A 16278-nucleotide genomic window follows, 5' to 3' on the forward strand; every position below is an offset into this window, starting at 1 on the left:
CCAACTAGTGCAATCGCTTCAGGTACTTGAAAGTGGAAGTTTCTCAAGGAGCACGTTGTGCTTGTTGCCAGTTAGCACTAACTGGTGCTAACTGTAAAATGATGCAAAACCTGTAAATGATGCAAAAAGCATCATTTATTGTAATATATATTTAAGTCTTAGTGTTTCAGCAAAGATGGAAGGCTCAGGCCTTTTTTTTTTAATTTTCTTTTTATTCTTTATGTGGCTGTTTACTCTCGTTTACTCTCTGCCTAAGGTTTAATTGCACTGTGCTATCCTAGATGGAAATTAAAGATAATTTGAAGCTTAGCTTGTTTCTTGGGGATTTGGTGTCTTTATTTTAAAATAGTTTCTGTTCCTCTGTTTAGATCTTAAATTGCTATTTTTAAAATTAAAGTCTTGCTGAATTTGTAAAGCAGTAATATAGTTTAAATTTAGTATTTGAGCATTTCTGTTCAGGATAAAAGTGAATGGCACTTGTAAAGAGAAGTGTAACTTTTTAAAAACTGTTCTGATTTTTTTACATATTTGGTTTAAAACCATAAGTAATTAAAGAGTCTGAATTCCTTTTTTCCCATTCTTCCTCTTCAGTTTGATCAGATATTTGATATTTAAATTTCTTTGGGTTTAAGACATGTAGTGTTACTGTTTTGATAATGTTTTCTTACTAATATTAACCTTCAAAATATAATTTTGTTGCACAAAAGCAACATTAGTACAAACAAGAGAAATTGTTTCTAAACTGTTGCTGTCAATGTCATTCTGACAATAAAAATGTGGAAATATATGTAAAGCTACACGTTAATGAAACCTTTAGTGTTCTGGAACATCATTTATCACAGTCACAGAATAAGCTGAGTTGGAAGTGCCCCGTCAGGGTAATTGAGTCTCTCTCCTGGCCCTGCCCAGGACTCCCCAAGAGTCTCACCATGTGCTTGTCAGTGTTGTTCAAAGATTTCTTGAACACTGTCAGGCTGATTCTGATGCCATTTCCCTGGGGATCCTGTTCCAGTGCCCAAACACCCTCTGGGTGAAGAACCTTTTCCAATATCCAACCTAAACCTCCCCTGACTCAGCTTCAGGCCATTCCCTGGGGTCCTGTCACTGATCACCACAAAGATGAGAACAGTGCCTGCCCGTCCCCTTCCCCTCCAGAAGTTGCAGACTGCAAGGGTCTGTGAGGTCTCCCCTCATTTATATCCCAGATTTTTCTTGCACATGCAGGCTTTCCTGGAAAAGTTGAATTTTCCTTTACAGGAACTTCGTAAAGTCAATTATGATGTAATAGTGGATAGAAATAAATCCTTATTGTTTTTTTACTTGAATTGTGATGTGTAAGAAAAGCATTTAACTATTTCTGTTAAACTCCCAAATGTGAAGATTGGTTTTCACTTTCAAAACCTGGTGGGTTTAGGACTGTTCTAAATGTGAGCACTCCTAGAGTATAGATTAATGTATAGACTAACAAAAACAAGCTTAAAAGGTGTTAGTAACATTTTGTTTTTTCAAAGTTCCAGAACCTGTACAAAAACCACATGAAGGACCTGGAGAGATGGGGAAGCCTGTGGTCATTCCAAAAGAGGAGCAAGAGAAAATGAAAGAAATGTTTAAAATAAATCAATTTAATTTAATGGCAAGTGAAATGATTGCACTCAACAGATCTTTACCTGATGTCAGGTTAGAAGGGTAAGTACTTTATGTTGTATTAAAACTGTACTCTCTTTAAATGAAGAATGTGCAAAGACTAATCCAAAACAACAGTACAGGTCTCTAAAGTATTACTGTTCCAGCAAACAGTTGGAGAATTTCTGTATGTAAGATACTTATTAGTAAAATAGAAAAAAAATCTGTATATAAGATGGACCAGCAGAAACTAGTTTTATTCGTTGTATTCAACTTTAAATCTGATTACAAGTATGAAGCCTGTTCAGGGAATAGAAATTAATTTGGCTGAAGGAAAGTTAACTTAAGCATTGGCATTTCAAGAAAAAATCACTTATTTGAAAAATTCATGCATTGCTTGTAATGAGGCAGACTAAAATTCTGCATTATATAAAATAAAGGAGATTGGGTGATGAGAGAAATACTTCAAAAATTTTCTTACCTAATGAAATGTGCAAAGCCTCATTTAGATTTCATTATAATGTTTCCTAATATCCATCTGGTTTGTTTTTGATCTTGCCTCTAGAATATTGATCCTTTCAGAGCTATTTGAATCATAAGTAATTTAAAAAAAAATGTAGTCTTGTTTTAACAAAAAATAAGATTGCTCTACTCTTCTGGGACTATGACAGGATAGATGATGACTCCCCCCACCTCAACCCCTCATCTTTATGAAAGAGGCATTCAGATTGAATAAAACTGAAGAAACAAAATTTTCCTAATTATCTACATCATCTTGCAAGAATAATTTCTTTAGAAGCTCTGCTTTGCTGCTGTATACACAAGGCCTAGCTCCTGAACGAATTTGTTTTCATCTCCTACCTTAGAAGATAATATTAGCAGAGTGAGATGAAGCTCTTACTGCTTTTCATTTTTAATGTGTGATAAAAACTGGTTTGTAGTGATCTGTGTTTCATCTGTTGTGATGAAAGTGATTCTGGAGTTCCTGGTAGGGCTGGTGTTGTTGATGCATTGCTGGTGTTCTTAATAATGGAGGTGTATTTTTCAAAATATTATTTCACAAGATTGAAATAATGTAGGTTTAAAATCAATTTTCAAATATGAAATGTACATTTGACGCTCTAAAATGTTGACTTTATCTTAACCTTTGAGAGGTCTAGGCTTTGAATTGGACAAAAATGGAAAAAGAAATTGTTATAAACTATTAGAAAATTATGACCTAGGCATCACTCAAATTTGCAGGCAATTGAAATTGCTATTTCAAAATCCAGTTTAGCTAAATAGAAATTTTTATCTTTCCCAACTCTGCAGTTATTGTGTTTCACAGTGAGACATGTTCTATAAGTTTTGTAATGTTGCATTTTCTTCTCTTTTCCATTTTTTTCTATATACTTGGTGTGTGAAAGTGGAATCTTTGTATGTAATTTTAGGTATAGTCTCAGGAGAGAGTTGGATTTTTCTTTTCTTGTAAATTCCTGCCAAAATTTTAACATTTATGTGTGTATGCGTTTTTAGTAGTTTTTGAGAGAAAAACGCTTCCCAAAAATCTCTACCATTTGTCATCTTTTCAATGTGTACTTTATAAGGTCATGGTAATTAAGAAGTCATGGAGAATCTTAACATTTCTCTGGCAAATTTGAGTACAATACTGTGTTTACAATGCAAGGGTTTCTTAATCTGTATGTGCAGATCAGTATTATTCTTCAAGAACACTGTAACCATGTTCAGAATTGTGAACACTATAAATGTACTCTGGTGTTGTGTGTATGTCTGATGAAACTATTTATCTGATTAGTCAAAATACTCCAAAGTCAGAAACACTCTCTGCTGCATTAGTGTTACTTCTGTTGTAATTTGTTCTATCTATGTCCCTGGTAATATGGAAATAGTTTGTGGAGAAGGAGAATGGGTAATTTTTAATCATTCCTTACCACACTTATATGCCTACAGCACAGCTGCCAGTAGCACTTTCAATCAAGATTTTGAAAAAGCAGGATATGTTCAAAGGCACGCTTAGCTGTTCAACCATGTAATTATTTTCTTCACAAGTTTTGTGGGTTGCTTCCTTTAATGTGGTGTGGCGGGAAGAAGTGATTATTTCAAGTCCTCTAATTCTCCAGCATGTCAGTTTTTCTGAAGTACAGAAGCCTGCAGAGGTTTTGCCTAGCGTTTAATCATTGGAAAGCTGGTGGAATTAAGAGTGCCAGAACCAATTTGCCACATGTATTTAATGGGAATGGCATGACGTGTCAGCTGGAGAGGAGTTTGTGAAGTAGACTGCTTCATCCTTCAATTAATTTCTAGTTCTGCCAAACCCCTATCACCTGTGCAAAAGCAAGTGTGTTTGTCCTGGAGTGCTCATAGGTTAATCTCTGCAGATGATCCACTCTGGTCACACTGTTTCTGTTTCGGCCAAGAAATTTTGTTCCCTTACTAGAAGAACAGAAATGTGAGCTTCTTTAATAACTTCTAGGCACTTCTCCAGCTAAGGGAACTCCTCAGTAAAGACATCTACAGAAGCTGGCATCTCTGTTCTGCCAAGTGTGCCCCAGTTGTATTTTCAGGTTTATATCTATTTTTATTATTTGGCACAAAATTACTGATGCACACAGACACCTATGAAATCATTGATAGGTGCCTGAATTGCTGGTCACTTTGTGTCTGTAACTGGGAACACTGATCTACTTCTCTTTATCCCAGCTGAGTGTGATTTACTCAACAGAAAATGTTAAACCAGAAGAAAATTTTTCAGCCTGGATACTTCCCTGAATCTGGACTGCGACATGTTAGTATAACAAACTAATATGATGGACAAGGCTACAACCTCTGGAGGAAAGCTGTTGCAGGGGAAGAAGCAGCTGTGCATACCAGATTGATTTTAAGTTGTTAATAGAATTATTCTTGCAAGCATGTCTTATTCTAGCCTGTGAATCAATCATCAAAGTGGGAGTTGATTCACAGTTGCCAGGAAAATATGCAGCTGTGGGCTTGACATGACAGCAAAGAGCGAAAGATGGATGATCAGGAACACTGGAGTCTTGCCTTGATTTTGCTGAAGATGAGGGAGGCAATGAATAAAATAGGCACCAGTGAGTAAAGTGCATGTTCAGCTGTGCCCTGTGTGCCTTAGATTGGTGTTCAGCCTGGAAAGTAGAGGGGTTGCAGGCAAGAAATTTGCACATGTTGTATGACTGGGTTTGGCTCTCAGTACAGTAGTTGGAGGTGACTTCAGAAGCTGCTTTCCAAAATGAAGAATGAGTATTGTGTTCTAAGGCTGAGCTTTCCAGCCTGAACTCATTAGATAACAATTTGTGGACTATATAAAACTTTTAAGTAGACATTTTTTCCCTGTTGTGAATTTAAAACACATTTCACTTGAAAAGAGCTGCTTAAAACACTTGTTTTTTTTCAGGCACAAGCAATCAAGTCTTCAAGGAATGAAGGCATAGCTGCGACAGAATGATTTTGTGTTCATGTGGGCTCTGGTCCCCACTGGAGCTTGTGATGCAGTGCTAGCAGGGTGTCATAGTTGCAGGTTGATATTTCTTGGATGGTGATGGGCTTCCCCAGGCAGACCTGCAGCAAGCAGGAGTATCCACGCTCCTTGCTGATCCCTCAGCAAACCTTTTTCCAAGGCTACAGGTTCTATACAGTTTGGCATAAGAGATCTTCCTTTTTCTGTTTTCCAGTTGGTATAATTTTGCCAGAATTAAGGTTATCAGGCATCTTATTATACCTCAGTTAGTTCTGCATAGAGTCTGGGATCTTTTAACTATAATTTCCTCAAATTGTCTGTACTCAGGAAGGTAGGCGTGCTGGTATTTTGAGTGCTATAAATCATGTTAAGGTGTAATGAGAGTTTTTAGCCAGATGACCCTACATATTTTGAGTCAGCTTTGTTTAAATCCATACAAATTACAACTTCAGCCACTTCATGGAAAAAAGAAAGGTGCATATCTCTGAGATCTTTGTGTTTAACTAGTACATTAATGTTGTCAGATTGTTATTATTCTAAAGGTGTTTTTTTCTGGATCAAACTACCCTGCTTAGTTCCTGCTGCCAAGCTTACTTCCACAATTAGGAGGAAGTAGACAATTTTCCAAGTTAAAAGCCAATATTCTATGTTACATGTATGTTGTGGAGTTTATGGCAATTATGCTGGTCTTCTTTCTGAGGAAATCTAGTAAAATAGTAATTTTGACTGATTCTGTCATATCTTTGGTTAGAAATAATAGAATTTAGATTTCAGCACTGTTAATTAGATGATAAAATATATTTTCTTTCAGTTACAACAATCTGGTTTTCATATTTGTGCTTTAAAAATATAATGCTGATTTTAAGTATGACATATGCACATGAGAATATACTGGAATTCAGAATTATATCTTCTCAAAGCAATTTTATTTGCTTTATACTTTAGGATACTATACTTGAATCAAAATATAACACATCCATAAAATTAACATAATCTCAATGTGAGGAAAATAGCTTGAGTAGAACTATTCATAGTAAAACAAATGTAGGCACACATGCAAGAGTGTGGTCTTGGGACTCAAGTGTAATATGTCATAGGTTTTTTAAAAGACAGCACTCAAGGTATTTGTTTCTATATGAGGCTTGTAAAAGTGTGCTTCCTACTTAGTTATTTAATTCAAAAGAATAGCTAAGGGATAGTTTTATACTACATATAATTTGGTATAAATGCGGACTGCAGATGAAAGAAGTTTTCTCATCACTTCTGTTGATGCTAATCTGATGATTGTGTGGCCTGGATGTTCACTGACTGGATGGACACCAAAAAAGTAGAAAAAAGTATTGTTTGTTGATTCAATAAACTGAAGAAAGACACACATTTTTGATTACCAGATCTGGTGGAAAGAAGGGGATGAGACTAAACTGTAATGGCAAAAGGTGGGTTTATTGCATTTGGCAGCAGCCCACAGTTGCACTGGATTATGTGGAACGTGGTGGGGAGGAAAGCTTTCTTAGACCCTGAGCATTAAAATCCTCATAAAGCCACGGGGATTTAAATAGCTCCATAAGTTGTGATATACTTTGTGAACTTCAGGTAATCATTTAGCTCAGGTCATAGTAATGTAAAAACAATTAAAAAAAGAGCAAAGTTTTCAACATAAGTGGAGCTTTTGACTCAAGCTAGAAATCCAGACTGTTAATTAACCTGGCATCTGTAAAGAAATCTGCTGACCTCATCACCAGCAGTGTAACTTGCAGCAATGTCATGGAAGCCAGAAAGCATGAGAGGTACTAGAGACTTCACCGTTCTTTCAAGCAGGAATGCTTTTTCATCTGGCTTTTGTGGTGCCTATAGCTTCTGCTGCCTGTTGCAGAATCAATGTTTGGAATTGTTCTTGTTCACATTGATTTAGTGAGTTAGCTGAAAGACATTCTCTATAAACCTTTTCCCTAGAGAAAGCTTAGAGCAGAAAAAATAGCATTAAATATCAGCTTACTTCCTGTAAACTGTTGGTTTTTTATTTTTGGTGGTGGGAAGGGGTTACACTATATACACACAGATATATATATATAGCTATATATATATATATGCACACACACTCAGATGAATATGTGCACAAACACTTGGCAGTCTCATTCTTAATTGCAATCTTCTTATTCATGCTCATCTATTTTGGATGAGCTACCATATCCTGAAATTTATTCAGATTGTTAGGTCAGGTATGGAAAATAATTGGTCTAGAGATCTAGGTTCAACTTCAGACTCTGAGGACAGAGTTGGTCTTTTTTCTGTCAAGAGATGCTTTTCTGTGATCGCTTCCAGGATAAGGAAAATAGTCAATTGCAGCTACTATTATTTTTGTGAAATTCTGCTTGAATTCTATAACCACAATGGTTTTAAGAACCATTTTGGATTTTGTTTTCAGGGTTTAAGAAGATTTCTACTTGACTCATGAGATAATGCGACCTTTCTTATATCCAAATCTTTGAGATCAGAAGAAAGGAAAATTTCATACTCTTGATGTCAGGTAAATTATGTAATACTATTGAAGGAAGATATTAAGCAGGCTGCATTGAAATGTTTAAATAAGGATAAGGGATTTGCCTGCATCCAGGGCACTTGTTCAGAAAGAATAATTGAAGTTGTGATATGAGTTACAGAAAAGAATTCTGAATTACAGAAAAAAAATCTCTTGCTAAAATGAACTGTTCTGATTTGCTTAGAAGAACCACGTTCAAGGTAGTATGAAGTTTTGTTGCAACCTTATCTGCTGTGCTTTTTCTTTGTTCAGTTGCAAGTTAAAGCTGTGGTGGTATGCAAAATCTAAGTAGTGAAATGTGGTTTGGCGTGTTTCAACAGCTAGTGATCCTATCTCTCAGAAGAATTGCTTTTAGTCTTTTTAACTGTATTGCTTCTATATGAAAATCAGATTTTTATCCAGCTTGACTGTCTTCAATTTAGGAGCTTGGAGCGTTCTTAAAACTTATGTAAAAAGCAGATTCATTAGCACCCCCTGTTAAATGATATTATGAAGCTGCTGCATATAGTTGATGATCTTTGTGGGTCCCTTCCAACTCAGCACATTCTGTGATTCTGTGATCCAGGAAAGACTAAGTCAGTGTTTACCAGAAAAACACCCCGTGACTTGAGTCCTGGTGGTTCTTGATATAGTGTTTTGACATTTTCTCTGATATCCTGCTACAGGGTATTCTCCCTTGATGGAAATTTAGGTCAGTCTCAACAGCTTCAGGGTGACTCTGAGTTTTATTTCAAAACTTGTTTTCACCTGGATTTAAGTAGAGAGGAGGTTTCTTGTCAGGCATAGCTGTGCCTCAGCTCTGTAACATTAACTTTATTGCAGGCTATAACTTAAAGCATATGAACAAATAAGCAATGGAATACTGACATTTTATAGTGCTGCAGCGATATTCATCAGATATCAGTAATTAAACCTGAGGCTTCATGAGGGGAGTTCAGATTTTCTGATTCTGTTTTCTATTGATCTGGAATTAACTTTTGTAACCTCAAAGGAAAATAAATGTGTGTTTTCAAGGCAAAGGATACTGATGCTTACTTTCCAGAGACTCTCAATGTATTTTAATACTGAAACGTGAGTTGTTTGTACTGCATCAGTAATATTAAACAAATTTATTACAGAGGCTGTGCTGTGTAGTATTTTGTCAATACTTCAGCTCTAACCTGATTTTCAGCAAGACTTGGATTACTCCTATGTGTCATTGTCAAATTTAAGTCCTGGGATGCCGTTTATTTATAACTGCAGTTTTTATTTATAACTGTTGTTTGTAGTATCCAAGATGAGAGATTGTATTAAATTTGTAAGAAGACTAAACACGCTTCCCTTCCTTCCCCAGTCTGTTGCTAGTTCAGCTTTCAGAAATGCATTGGCACTGTGTTATCATACTGCACGTACGAGCACCAATCTGAGCTCCACTGGGATTGCCCAACTGAGCTGCTCAGAGCACAGGAGACTCTTTTACTTGTGTTCCATCTCTGTCCTTTATCAGAGTGCTCTGGGCTGTGTGCACTGGGCTAGAAAACAAGGATTGCATACATGTTTTACTGCTGTTAATGTTTTTGAGCCATTGTAAATTATTGCTCATGGCTTGTTCCTTTGAAAGGCTGGTGGAATATGGGAATAGAACTGGAAAGAAGTAGAGCAAATCATATCTCAGGTAGTGTCTGACTCTGTTAGTTTTCATGATTAGCTAGATATCAGTGGCCTTATTCTGAACAATCCATATTAAAAAACAAGTTCCAATGTGTATCTTGTTGTCTCATTTCTCCTCTGTGGAGAACAACATGTTGGCAGCATCAGAAGGGGTAGAAACCTGTCCTGTAGTACTTTAGAAATTTAGCATTTATTTCTAATGCAGACTGTAATTATGCCCTCACATTTCTAGAAAATGACCTAAAATTTATTTCATATTTTGCCTCAGTAATGAGGTTTTCCTCATTGTGTCTCACTGCATGAGCATTATGGTAGTGTATAACTGATTTTCTACAAGACCTCTTCCCTGCTTGTAGCTTTGTTTGGGATGTAATTTCTTTAGTCTATGAGAAGGTATTTAAGAGCTATCCAAATAGTAAATCCTTGTTTTTCACTTTCAGAGATGATTTAGTATGCCTTTGAAGGGTGTGCAGAGATCACTACTAACACTGTAAATATGTCTTTCAAGATTTGCCAACATTACATATGTAGCACTCAATCTTGGGTTTCAGGAATAATATCTAAGTAAATTGATCCATGAATGCAATTTTATAATATTGATAAAATGCCAAGTGCTATTCTGTAGTAAGATGGCTGCACAGTTGCAGGGTTTTGCTAATGTTTTATTTGGAATGTTTGTCAAAGGCCCAACAGTAAACGGAGAGAGGCAGCATGAGGACAGCACAAGTGTTGTCCCAAGTTTCCTGAGTCTCTGCATGCCTGGCTGTGGCCAGAGTGGGTAGCTTTTTTATCTCTGAATTAGACACTGAGGAGATCAGATGGGTATCAGAAGAATTTCACCTTCTGATGAATTTAATTGAAGCATCTTGTAGGATCATCTGGTAGATTTCTTCTGCCCTTGCAGTGGCGAAGTACATTTGTTTCCTTATTCCCTCGCTGGAAGGAGAGAAGAGAGTTCTGTTAGATGTGAAAAAGGATTGAGTGTGTATGCTTGTGATGTTCTAGAAAGTGCAAAATGAAAAGTTGTCTTCTTTGCCTGCAAGTTTGTGCTGAAGCAACAATTATGCTATGAGATTTAATGGCTTAATTTTATTTAGACAAAATTGCCTTACTTGTTGTCTCTTCTGGTTATTTTTGTAACATCTCCTGTGGACTGTTTGTACTCTGGGTTGAAAGCAAATTTAGGAAAGCAGTTTATTCAGAGGCTCTTCAGATGCATTTGAAGTAGCATCAGGTAGTTTTCAAGTGATTATACCTAGTCCATTAAATAAAATTCTCTCAGGTTTTTTCTCTGAATATCTTCCCATGTAAAACCTGCAGACCTTCTATGAAAGATTCAACTTATACCTTCACAAAGAGTCGCAATAATGGACAAGCAAAACAAACCTCGCAGTAGCTTTTAGCCTTTCATTTAAAAAGCTTTTGTAATAGACTTAAAACTTTGGATTCTGGCTACAGGTTGTCAGGGACAACATGTGCTTATTTTGCTGTTACTGTTCTTGTTTAGCAGTGTTACAGATAAATGCTAGGATCTGTACACCTTTCTTTGTTTTTAGTCCATTAAATTTGTTTTCAAGTTATAAAGTATTCTAGCTTCTAACACTGCCCTGTGTTCTTGGGGAGATGTGAACTACGTAGTTACAATGAGCTGGGCCAAACTGTTCTCATGGAATCAGAGAATCGTAGAATCATGGAAAGGTATGGTTTGGGTTGGAAGGAACCTTAAAGATCCTCTAGTTCCAACCCCTCTGCTGTGGACAGGGACACTTTCTCCTAGACCTGGTTGCTGAAAGCCCCATCCAGCCTGGCTGTGAACATTTCTCAGGGTCATCCACAGCCTGGGCAACCTGTTCCAGTGTTTCATCAGCCTCACAGTAAAGGATTTATTCCTATTATCTAATCTAAACTAACCCTATTTCAGTTTAAAGCCATTCTCCCTTATCACATCATTACAAACTCGTGTAAGAAGTCCCTCTCCAGTTCATTTATACCCCCTTTAGGTCCTGAAAGGTGCTATAAGGTCTTTCCAGAGCTTTCTCTTCTCCAGGCTGAACAACCCCAGCTCTCTCAGCCTGTCTGCATAGGAGAGGTGCCCTCAGACAGCTTTGTGGCTTTCCTCTGGAATTGCTTCAACAAGTGCATGCCCTCCTTATGTTGAAGGCCCCAGACCAGAATGCAGTACTCAATATTCTGAATATATGATGTAAGATTACAAAAAGATGAAATTCTGTGAAGAGTAAGCGTGAGCATCTTACAAAGGTCAGAGCAAAGTCATATCTTTATAGTTGTGTGTTTCTAAAATAGCTTTAAAAAGCCTAGATACTAAATGTAATTTTTTTTCTCACATCTGATTTTTGATGGGGCATTAAAACTCTTTCATAATTTTAATTCTATTTTCTATGTAATTTTCCACTCTATTTCTTTTGTGGTTTGACCCCAGGTGGCAAATAAGCCCCATGCAGCCACTTGCTCACAGTGGGCTGAGGGAGAGAATCAGAAGGGTAGAAGGGAAAAAAATGCATGGGTTGAGATAATCAGTTTAATCAGGACACCAAAAGCTACACATGCAAGGAATTCATGCACCACTGCCCATGGGCAGGCAAGTGTTCAGCCATCTCCAGGAAAGCAGGGCTCCATCACCTGTAACAGTGACTTGGGAAGACAATACCATTACTCTGTATTTAACAATCTGGCCTGGTTTTCTTCAGTGTCTTTAGGACACAAGTTTCTGTTTATATTTGAATTATATGATGTTTCTGGGGAGTTTCCACAATCTAAATAATATATGGAGTCTCATTAGATGAGAGTTTGCATAATCTACAGTGAATGCTGTAGATTAAGGAAAGGATGATGCATTCCATGAGGAGTAGACATTCTCAGCTGCTGTTTGGAGTCTTCATTAAATTACTGGAGATGGTATGCCTTCCTAATGTTATGCACTCAATTTTAAAACAGTTTGAGGCACGATCCAACAAAAGGAACATAATGTATTAGTGGCTCATTAAAATTCAAATTGTCCTTAATTCATTGCCTGTGTGTCATACCCCTCATGGTTTTATTCTGCTTCTAATGTTGCACAACTTGGTTGAAGCTAATGCTTTATTTTAAATTCTGTAGTACTCCTTTCTGGGGTAATTTGTTTTCAAATGAAAGACAAAATAATTCTTTATTTAAATGTTTGTTAATAGAATAAAGCATGAGGTTTCCTTAGAAGGGTAATGTCTAATCATGGGCATCAAGTGTTCTATTTTATTTGTCTTATGTTCTGCAGCAATATATTCCTGGGGCAGAAGTTACCGAGGTTTTCAAAATTCAAAACAAGTTTTTTTTTGTATTTATTCATAGCAATTTGTATGGATACAGCTAAAATAGAATATATATAGAAGGGCAGGTAAATGGAAAATTAAAAAACAAGTCTCATATTTTCAACCCTTTCATTTGTCTTGCCTGCATCAATGAATTTCATACCAAACACTTTAAGTATAGCATTCAAAAATGCTCAGCAAGTTTTGTTATGAAACCACCCCGTGTTTCTCCTGGCAGCCCTTTTCATGTTGGTAAACAAGTGTCATGGATTAAACCTAGCCAGCAGCCAAGTGCCAGTGTAGGGTCACTCCTAAGCTGTTATCCCAGGAAGGGCTGGCCTCTGGGGGTGAGAATAGACATGTTTCATTTTGGCAAAGTGAAGATTCATCTTCTGCAGGACAGAGCAGGAGGAATGCCTTGCAATGGGGAGGAGATCCCCAAAAAATTCCTGTAAGACTTCCTATTAGTGCTAAAAAGTTCCTCCTCAATGACAGATCTCAAATGTTTTAATATATTTGTATTTCAGACAGTGCAATGCTGTATAAACATTGTAGGCCCTGATCACTTGGCTGATGTTTATACCAGTTCATTGATTTGAGCTCAGTAAAATAAAATCTTGTGTAAAACCATGATAAAAGGTAAGGCTGAAGATGACAGATTTCATACTACAATAGTAGATCCTGTGGCTATCCCAGCATGATATTCCTGGTGAATGACACATTGTTACTGCTTTTCATAGAGAACTGCTAACAGGTTCTCTCAACTTTTTTACAAATATTCTTCCAAAAAGTAGCAGAGCAATTGGTGGATTTGTATTACTATTTAGCTAAAGGTCTACAGTCAGAAACTTATTTTCTGGTTTAGGGAGCAGTGCAGCAGAAGGAATAAAACATTTCGGGTTTAAAGTAGCAAAGTAGACTGAACAAATGGCAAACATGGGGATAAAATTATTTGGCTTATGATTGAATTTTTCATCTGAAATTCATAGTGTTTTTGTGAAAAGCTGTTTTATTTTTCAAGGGATACCAAAGAAGTTGCTTTTTCATTTGGCATGCTTTGCAAGTTTGGTTTTTTTTTTTTAACATGTGAAATAAATCAGGATAATGTAGGGATATATGGAAGCTTTCCATAAAGATTTTATAATGTTCAGTTCAATGTGATGAATAATTAAATTTGGCATAGTTGTATAATAAGTAGGCATAATATCGAAGGCAGATAGTGCCTGATCTGGCTGGTTCAATTCTCAGAAATGATTTCACAGAAGCCTTTCCAGGTATTTCTTCATTTGCACCTGGACTTACTGATCCCTTCTGAGATGTCTGTGCGTGCTGGGCTTTTGTCACCACCTCAGAGCTGAAATGCTGGCTTGCTGTGAGAGCTGCTCTGAGAAGTGCTCTGGCTAAATGAGTTATCCAGCTAATAAAATATTGATGTTGGGAGCCTAGTTCTGGCTGACATTCCTCGTGTCACTGTTTGGCGTGGTATTGGATGCTGACACCGTGATCCTGTTGTATTAGCAGGCTGCTCCTTAAGCACTGCTTGTGGATATTTAGGGTAGAGGATATGCACTCTGTGCTGTTCAAGCCCTTGGACAGTGCTGCTGTTAGGATGATAATCATGAATACTTGTTAATGTATTGTAGCATTTAGATCAGGTTACATTAAAGTGAACTGACTCAACGATTTGGGATCTAGTAAAAGCTTTTCTGTTGGAATGGAGCTCCGTTGAATATATTTATTTTTCCACCTCGGTGTTTTCCTTTTGTTTGAGATCTGCATATATTTCTTCAATTTGGATTCTTAAAGGATTAATAACATCAAATCTTACATAAGTAACAGTGTCATTTTTAAATGTGCAGGAGAAACAGATCTGTGCAGAGAACACTTAAATTTGTGTGGTTAATTTTTAGAGCAGAATTGGAATTTTTTCAGAATTGTGATCAGCACTTTGGATGCAGCGTATTGATTTTTCTAAAAGATAATGAAAACATCATTTATTTTAAAATAGCATTGTGAAATGTAAAACTTTCGGCTGCATGTGGGGTTACTTGAAGCGTATGCCATAGTTTATATAAATGTCCTATCTATGCTGTTAGGAAAGCTAAACCTATTATTTTCCATGCTAACTTTGGAAAGTGAATTTAATTCTCTTTTAATTTGGCAAACTTTATAGCACTTTGAGCATGTATAATATATGCATTGTGTGCTCCTTTGTCACACTCTGCATAAAATTGACATATCCAGGATGTTAGTAGCAATCCTCAAGAGAGAAACCTCAGACTTGCAGCTCTAACTGAAGCCTTGACCTTTACAAAGCCTGCTTTACTTTGGTTTGCAGGTGTAAGACGAAGGTGTACGCGGACAACCTTCCCACGACAAGCGTTGTCATTGTGTTCCACAACGAGGCCTGGAGCACGCTGCTGCGGACGGTGCACAGCGTCATCAACCGCTCCCCGCGGCACATGCTGGAGGAGATCGTCCTCGTCGACGACGCCAGCGAGAGAGGTGAGGACAGCGCCGGTGCCTAACCTGCTGCATTTCAAAAACCAAAGCTGGCTTGACGTGGGCTTAGCCCTCTTTAGCAAAGCACAGCACCTGGGGCAGGGAAGGCAGAGGGAGGAATGCCCATTTTGGAATACAGATGAATCATGCTGCGCTGAAAGCTGGTGTAACTTCAGCTGTCCGGTTACTTTTCTGTTGGCAGCATGAACTTTGTGTTTTGCATTTAGAATTTTAGCACATTCATACAGCTTGAAGGTGTTTAATACTTGAATCACCTGGTGAATAATAGCAAAAGCAACTCTGTTTGTTGCACACATTTAAATTTACTATCACTGCCACTGTTAGGCTCGGTGTTCAGAGGGATCAATTTTGATTATTCAGTTTGTGGGAAGTTAAAACTCAGTTTCTGTGCTGCAGGAGGTTCCATTTCTTAATAAATAGCACTCCAGATGAATACTCCATGCTACAGAATGACACTTGCTTTGTGTAATAAGCAAAACTTGAAACTGATTTTTTTGTGAAATATACTATTATTATTTAGATTTTAATCTTTATAGTTTTTTAAAATTAGAAATATTAGAAATAAAAATAATATTCTATATAATACTTAGCATTTAATTTTGATTAATAGTTGATATTTGGCTTGTTCTTTACATAATATTTCTTGATGGTATGGCTTATGAAGTATTTTTTTCTTGTGTTAGCAAATAGAGGTGACAGGTTTACTAAATAAAACATGTCTATATACATGTCTATATTTTTATATTGATCCACTTTTTTTTCCTTCTCTTTTGAAAGTTTCCTACTGGAACCAATGTGGTAGGCCACTAGAGAAAAAGTCTTGGCAATCACCAGTTGTAGGCTGTTGCCTGCATCAGAAGGAATTCCCGTGTGTAAGACACAGAAGGGTTTTACAGCATACTGACATCCCAGCCTATTGCTTCTCATTCTAGTGATGCAAAATTCATGTATTGCTGCCTATGGTAATTCCTGCTTCAGAGTGAGATGTCTGACTATTGTCCAGATGACAAGATCTGCCCAAGATCTGTGTGTACAAAGAAAGGTGCTGGATTTGCCCCAAGTAGCTCTATGATACATGGGTTATAGTGTAATAGGAGGCTTTAAGATAGGAACTTAACATGGTTAACGGGACCTTTTGTAGCTGAAGAGCATTAGAAGTGGAT

The 16278-nt window shown here is 37.0% G+C and overlaps 1 protein-coding gene across 3 annotated transcripts in view; it reads left to right on the forward strand.

Annotated features, from left to right (window-relative positions):
- The window catches only part of GALNT1 (polypeptide N-acetylgalactosaminyltransferase 1), an 85998-nt gene that overhangs the window by 47720 nt on the left and 22000 nt on the right, over positions 1 to 16278 (forward strand). For all 3 annotated transcript variants that reach the window (XM_021528776.3, XM_021528775.3, XM_021528777.3), the window contains 2 exons: positions 1512 to 1686; positions 14931 to 15097. In XM_021528776.3, coding sequence (XP_021384451.1) covers positions 1512 to 1686; positions 14931 to 15097 — 342 coding nt within the window. The remainder of the gene's footprint in view (positions 1 to 1511; positions 1687 to 14930; positions 15098 to 16278) is intronic.

The sequence above is a fragment of the Lonchura striata genome, chromosome 1 (genome assembly GCF_046129695.1).
Source record: "Lonchura striata isolate bLonStr1 chromosome 1, bLonStr1.mat, whole genome shotgun sequence".
NCBI classification, from domain to species: Eukaryota; Metazoa; Chordata; class Aves; order Passeriformes; family Estrildidae; genus Lonchura; species Lonchura striata.